At 38.7% G+C, this 7,500-nt stretch overlaps 1 protein-coding gene across 1 annotated transcript in view; it reads right to left on the reverse strand.

The window, feature by feature from the left end:
• Positions 1–3,294, reverse strand: part of LOC137982654 (histamine H2 receptor-like) — a 4,367-nt gene extending 1,073 nt beyond the window's left edge. The window contains exon 1 of the mRNA XM_068829783.1: positions 1–3,294. This exon is cut by the window's left edge and continues 1,073 nt beyond it. Coding sequence (XP_068685884.1) covers positions 1,111–2,151 — 1,041 coding nt within the window. The 5' untranslated portion in view covers positions 2,152–3,294 and the 3' untranslated portion in view covers positions 1–1,110.
• Between the last annotated feature and the right edge of the window lie 4,206 nt (positions 3,295–7,500).

Here is a 7,500-nt window from a genome sequence, read left to right on the forward strand (position 1 = left end):
TTTGTCCGACTGTCTTTTACTCCTAACAATGTCGCGTTGAGCGTCGATACTTCAGTTTCTAATTTGTTTTTGATGTCTACAAAGTTTATCGTGAGGAAAAATCGAGAGTACATCAGGAGGCATGACATTTCAATTCAAAATCGACATTCGAATAAATCGCCAAAAAAAGAGTTTCTAAAGTGCTTCCTGTGAAGCATATTGTGGTGTCGTTTTACATGTGTACATTATTATTTCAGACGAAAAAAAAAACACAAATAAAAGGAAAAGTAATCTGCAAAAAGCACCGTTAACTGTGCGAAGGCTTTTTTGGGCGATTGAAAAGAACAGTTAATGTTTTCCTGTTTATCTTAGTCGGAAAACGCTAAAGGGAAGTCGTTTGTATTAAATAAGTTTGTCGTAGGAGGACAGTGCTTTTAAGGATAAAACATTTTACGACTTGGCTTTCTAAATGCAGTGAAATGTTTCAATCCCCCCTTTTCCGAATAAAGTGTTCAGTTCGTGTATCCACGTCATTGGGGTTTCGAGAACACAATGTGAAACACAAAAAAAGACTGAAATCATTTCTATAAATAATCTCGCCTTTGGCAAGAACAAATTATTCCTTTTGATTCGTAAAAGGAAAAAAACATCGTTTATCTATTTCCAACAAAGGAACCGGGGCTTATGCTATAAATCAAGTTTTGGACGAACTAATTTTTTCCATCTGTCAGCTAAACAAAGAAAAGTGATTTGATCTAATGACCGCCTTTGGGTTTCCACATTAAGCAGGAAAAGATTTACGTCTCCGCCGTAATACCCTGCAAAGCAAATTTACATTCATTTTTCGTGCAGGTTCTGCAATTTTCGTAATGTCGGAGATTCTTGCCTTTATCCGAAGGAATGAGAATTTTTTAAGTCGCTCCACTGTGTGTGGTCGTGTTTGAGAAATGTTGCAGTTTACAAACCATGAAGTAAAATAATGAAGTCCTCCCGTTTTATTTGCCACTTTACCCCCAAAGAGCTTCATAGTTGAAGTTGTCTTTTTTTTTCCGCAAGTGTCAGTTCGCAAAGGGCCGGAATTGCCGCGTTTCCCTTGACCTCCCCGACCATTTGACCCGGGTTTAGAGTAGTTCATCCTTCTCTGTACATGTCCGATGATCTTGACAGCGAGAAATTGATTGTGAGATTGCGGAAACGCGATGAGGAAGAAGTGGAAGCTAATTCACCAGGCTGAATGCCGTCTCTTTTGCAGAGGGATCGAAGCGCGCGGGAGAAGTCTCGCTTGAGAAAGGCGTATAGAATAGGATTGACAAACGCCGAAGCGAAACGGATGAAATCAAACGCCATGAATGCCACGGTCGGTAATGCTGAAGGTACTGGAACAAAGAAAAACACGATGCCCGTTATGTAAAACGACAACGAGCACAATATGAAGACTGTCAGCATCAGAGCAAAGATGAAGAGGGAGCGCGCTTCTGTGGCGATTGGAGCTCTTTGATTTGCTGTGACAGCTGTGCGTGTGTTGTACAGACCTTGAATCTCTTTGATTTGTCGGTGAATAACCAGGAACATGCGGACATAAGTGATTGCCATGAAAAGTGCAGGAAGAAAAAAGCAGAACAGGGCACCGGCAATGTTGTAGCCCAGATGGTATTGCAGTAACTCAGGATCTCGCTTAACAAAAAATGTATTTGGATCATTCCACGAAAGCTGTATTAGCGAAGCGAAGAGAGAGAAGATCCAGACGCTTGCTATGACCATCAGCAAGCGGGGTACTGTCACGATATTAATGTACTTCATGGGATACATGACATAAATATATCTCTCCAGAGTTACTATGAAGATATGATACATGGTGGAAACGGCGATAAATCGATAGATGAGCGCAGCTGCAATGCACACTCCATCCTCCAACACTGCATTACACACTACTGTTAAGGGAATACCGAGGAAGCCTGCCATGAGGTCGGACACGGCAAGACTGATCAAGAGGCTGTTAGTTTTCGTCTGTAGATATTCACGATACACAAACAGAAAAATCACCAACAAATTTATTCCGACCACGAACACGCTTAGAGCGATCAAAAGACCGTCATAAACGGGACTGAAGTATGATTTGTTGATAGAGTCAGGTGTCGCCGTTGTGTTGATCAGGTGTGTCGCGTTTTCCATCTCCGATCTCAATTTGAACGGCGTAGTGCGATCACCAATCCAATGTCTGAGGAAGGATTATTTTAACTTCAGAAAGATCGGCACAATTACGAACACCTTTTAGCAAGTTATCTTTGCTGAAGTTATCATCGTTCGCTTTATCGTTCTTGTTTAAGCGGAGTTGAAGAAGCCGTCGCTTCTAACTTCTTACTGATATTTTTACAACAGGGCGCCTTGAGTTTCTTCGTCGCTTGCACTTACTCGGGTTGTCTCCTGCCTGAAAGAGCAAACTCAAACCCTCTGTGGCAAATGCTTTTCAGTTTTCTACATGGGCAACTTGGTTGGTCTCCTGACTCTGTTGTGTGTTGGTAGCAACTTGATATATTGGAATGATAGAAATAAACTTCTATCACCACTTGCTTTGAAGCATCTGCTGACGGGGCCAAGTGAATGGATCTCCCTCTGTTGCACCCACTCTTACCGGTTGGCTTATAAATTATAAGCCCTCGGCTTAATTGCGGTCCTTTCACTTTGTTAGATATCAATTAAACAAATAAATACCAAGAAGTTTGCTAATTCGCAGTTCCTATTGTGACCTCCAAGGTAGTCTACGCCCTCACAAAAACTTACAAACAATCCTCTTGGATACAACTCAGGCGGAGGTGATTTGAATTAAAAACAAAAACGAAGAAAACTTAACTGAACTTCTTGCACCATTCAGTCTATCACGCATCGATAACTTTGTGCTATACTTCATTCCCAGAGGAAACATACGTTTCCCGTTTCCTCGTCCAAAGTGACTTAATTGATCGTAGATATGTGCTTTTGCATGCAAAATCGAAGTACAATGTGACAGTCGGGATACAAACGCTTTGCTAGTGGTCAGCCTTGTCCTGCCTGATCAAACAAGGACATCGTCTTTTATGTGGAAGTTTTTGACATTATCGAGTTTCTACTTCGTGGTGTGTTAGCAAAAGCCAGCTTCTTGACAACGAGTTTATAATGATTTCAACAGATAAGCGGTTCGGATCAGTTGTTTTTCGGGGGGTTGGATTTAGTTCAACTGTGTAAAATCAATCGTGATTCCTTGCAAAAACTCTAATTGTACCTCCTTGATGACTTTAATTTCAAAATAAATTTACTAAATGCGAATTGAAGAAGTACCCGCAAATAAAGGAGCTATTGTAAACAAACTACACATTACAGTTTCCTCAGCCTCGACGTATGTGTCGTATTCCTTGATTACCGGAAAGTAAGTCTAATATTAAAACGAGTTTTCTCTTCAGAAAATCCTCCACTATTTTTAGCATCTTTTCTGATGTTACCATGGAAATGGGCAATTTCTGGCAAAATAGATCGGTGGATTTGAAAAGGGAAAAAGAACCAAGGAGGAGGAGAGAAGGATTTACTCCCTTATCAAAGGATGTTCTGATGAACTGATTTGATTTCACTACGTATGACATGAAAATATATTACACAAAGCGTGTGACCTTAAGTTTGCAACCACTGACTTATTTTTTTCTTTCTTATTCATTTTGCTGAAAAGGGGTTAACAATATCGTATAAACTCTTGTTCTTAGGCCATCGTAGCTTGATTAAGAAAATAACACAAACAGCGGTGATAAACATTGTATTCCAACGCATTTTTATAAAACTTGACGTTTCAAATGTGTGTTGACTAGCATACGAAACGTCAAGTTTTATAAAAATGCGTTGGAATACAATGTTTATCACCGCTGTTTGTGTTATTTTCTTAATCAAGGGGTTAACAAGTTTAAGTTTGTCTTTCTTTTCGTCAAAGAAAAAAAAAAGATTCCTTACTCACTTATTAGTGTTCTAAGTTCGCACTGGACTGAATTTCTATTTTTTAATATCTCTGGAACCACATTAACATGACATTTATATTAGCCAATGAATGTGTGGAAATGATCAACAATTATCCCGGAAACGGTCGTTCTTAGAAAATACAGGGCTTTGCATATCAGTAACATTGTTTTTAGGGATTAAGGTTCTGAATTAGCTTAGCTCTTTTTGAGAAAAACATATTAAGAGCCTGGAAAAAAACTAAAAAATACAATTATATTGGAACCTATCAAATAAGCGGCAATGATGCGGGAGGAAGAACTGTCTATGCTTCATTCATCTAAAATTAGTTTTCTGACCTGTGAGAAATCAGAATTGAAAACTATAATAAAGATGTTCGTATTTAAACAAAATGGCGGAAAACGAACAAAACAAATCTCATCATGCATGGTCCAACCAGTTGCTACTGCCGCGGGGCACATCTCGATTCACTGAATTTTTGTTGAAAATAAATTAACTTAATAGGACTGTCAGTAACAATAAAACCGACTAGGCAACATGATAAGAAATTTAGATAGAAAACCAATTGTTTGTCACTAACTATAACTGTGATAGTTATAAATAAAGAAAATGAAGAAGTTTTAAATTAAACGAAAAAACAAACTGTCAAACTTTGACAGAAAAAGAATTGATATTTTCTCCAAAACTGAAAGAAATAAGGGTCTTTGGCAGCATCAAGAGCCTTGATTTTTTCAACTTTGTTTCTATTCATACAGTTGTTAAGAATAGCTGGTGTTTCCGGCTTTTTGCGTGATTATCACTGTATGTTAAGAAAAACATTTCAATTCAGCACATTGGCAGAACTGTTTGTGTGGTAAAATAATAATAAACCTCGCATGTTAAACTTAATCTGAAAAAAAGATTGCAACCGGACATGAGTCAACAAGAGCAAATTTGCATTGGAAAATCGATGTAAGAATATCGCCAATAGTTGGAATTGGTGTGAAGAGAGTGGGAAAAAAATACTCAACAAGCTGAGTCCACACCAGTCACGTTCACGGAACTTTTGTATCTTTATTTTGCAACGCTAAAATGCAGATAAGGATGACAGCTTTAAAAAAGGAAGATTTTGTCATGCAACTAATTTATCTAAAGCACGGGGGATTGTTTTGTAAAATCGTGCGCATGCTCAAAGCAAACAGGTCCCTCGTTTATATATTGCAATCGTTGATGAAAACTATGATCTACGTAGTTTCGAGGTTAACCTTTGCGTGCAGCACATATTCGCATGTCTCCGGCACTCTCTTAAGGCTGACAAATATTTGTATCACTTTTCAATAACACTAGATATTTGTTTTTAGGATAGAGAATTAAGGAAACGAGCTCTCAATTTGTTTTTCGCCTTTAATTAAGCTTTCAAAGAATTAAGACATGTTGGACTAGTCCGCTAGAGAAGAGCGCAAAAGATAAATACAGCGGATATCATTGTGCAACATTGACAAGTCTAAAAAAAAACTGCCATAAACTAATTTCGATTTTAGGCAAATCGGCACGGAATAAAGCGCCAATAATACTACTAAAACATGGCTTTTCTATTGACCATTAAAGCATCTTAAATCAAACAATATTCACTAGTTCGTTGACTGTGCACCTCTGTTTTAACGATGAAAATAAAACAACATTCAAAAACAACTGGCTGTCAATCTGGTACTCGTAGGAACTCTTCCTTGAGAATAACAGGTAGAATTAAATTCGCTTGAGTTTTAGATTTAACAAACTATTCAAATTTCTTCTTTCAAAAAATTATGTTTCGAATGCGAGGTCCGTAATTTCCTTTTGAAAGATAAACGATAATTTGAAGAAGGAGTCTTGTTAGTGATATCGTAACAAATCGAGAAAAGAAATTCAGAAGAAATAGACGGTTATTTTCCTTTCTCGCTTTTGAGCTAGTTAGCCTCTCAAGAAATGTAGTGCAACACAAGTCGTGCAGTAAGATGGTGTTCAGTGAAATGTAAAAAGCGGTATTTCCATTTCAAGCGCATTATCTAGATGCCCTAAAGCAATATTTCAAGGAAATTTGTTAATTAACGGATTTGTTGGGAGAGCAATGCCCCCAAGGTTTGAGCACAGAGTCATCCACAAGAAAGGTACCAGAAACTCAGAGAAACACTCGTGATAAAAAATAGGAAAATGACACTCGATATCATGAATACTTCTAAGAAAAAAAAGGAATTAAATTGAAACAGGTAATTCAATTTCTCCATACTGACTCGCCGATAGAAAGAAAGCAGGGAATTCTGGAGTGAGCTTTGAGATCAATAAAGAAGCTTGATAAACATGTCCAGTACCGGAATTACACTCTACAAGCAACTAGTTCCTCGGGAGACTTTGCTCCGAGTAAGAGAAATATTAATACGTTTTGATCAGAGAATTTCAGGGATTTGAACCCTTGACCCCTTCTTCACACGATCGAATCGCACATTCTCCTAACTTGCAACATGGCTTTCTTTGATGGGTAGTCATGAGAATTTGGTGTTATGTCAAGATCACACCTCTTATTAAGCTGATAATCCTCTTCGTTCTCAATAGACCGTATTCATAAATGGCGGCTATGTAATTATTCTTTTGTCTTTATGCTAATCATCCTCACTAGCCTCGTTACCACGAACAAAATTCAAGAGCATATTTGCTCCAAAGTGAGGCTAGTGTGGATGATCAGCACAAGGACAAAACAATAATTTCTTGGTCGCCATTTATGAATACGGTTTACACCTGTGTGAATGGCATTTCATTGAAATTGTGAGGATCATTTACGTGCCAATCACTTCCGGGACCCAAAGGTTTAAGGTTAAAGGCTGAGCTTATGGATTCAAATCCCCTTCAAGAGTGACATTTTCTAGCTTAGTTTCCCCTATACCCCACCCGAAATAAACGACACTGGACCAATCAATGTACATGCAAACTTAGGGAGCTGGCCGCTGCACCCGATTAGACTGTCAAAACCATGTGCTCCTAGCTGTCGACGAACTAGCCTCGTTACCGTGGTAACTGTCACTTGTTTAGTGAACCGTGAAAACAGTGCTAATCTGCGAACCGCAGAAAATAGCAAATTTACGTGGGAAACAGGGATGGCGCAGTATTGAGAGTACTCGCCTCCCACCAATGTGGCCCGTATTTTTGTTTTGGTAAAAACTATTGGCCGACATCTTGGATAGCAGGACTAACAGAGGCCTGAAGAGGAGAGTATAAAATACCGGCTGTGTGCTTTCAAAATGGCGGCCCATTACGAACTTTAGATCTTGAAGCAGAACAAGCGTCCGCCTGCCAAGAAATGCCTACCTAGCTCCAAGAGGTTTTTCTTCGGCTACTCCGGTTTTCCCCTCTCCTCAAAAACCAACATTGTCAAAATGTTGTGCATTTGACCACTGTGATGACGAATATCGTTGTCGATTTGTTGTTCAATATTCAACGACAAAGAGAGTTTTTATTTCAGAGCGTGACCAAAATCATAACACGAAGAACACGTTGTCTATAACTTTCTCGCAATATGATTGGTTTATTTCCCAA

The sequence above is a fragment of the Montipora foliosa genome, chromosome 13, assembly GCF_036669935.1.
Source record: "Montipora foliosa isolate CH-2021 chromosome 13, ASM3666993v2, whole genome shotgun sequence".
Taxonomy (NCBI): Eukaryota; Metazoa; Cnidaria; class Anthozoa; order Scleractinia; family Acroporidae; genus Montipora; species Montipora foliosa.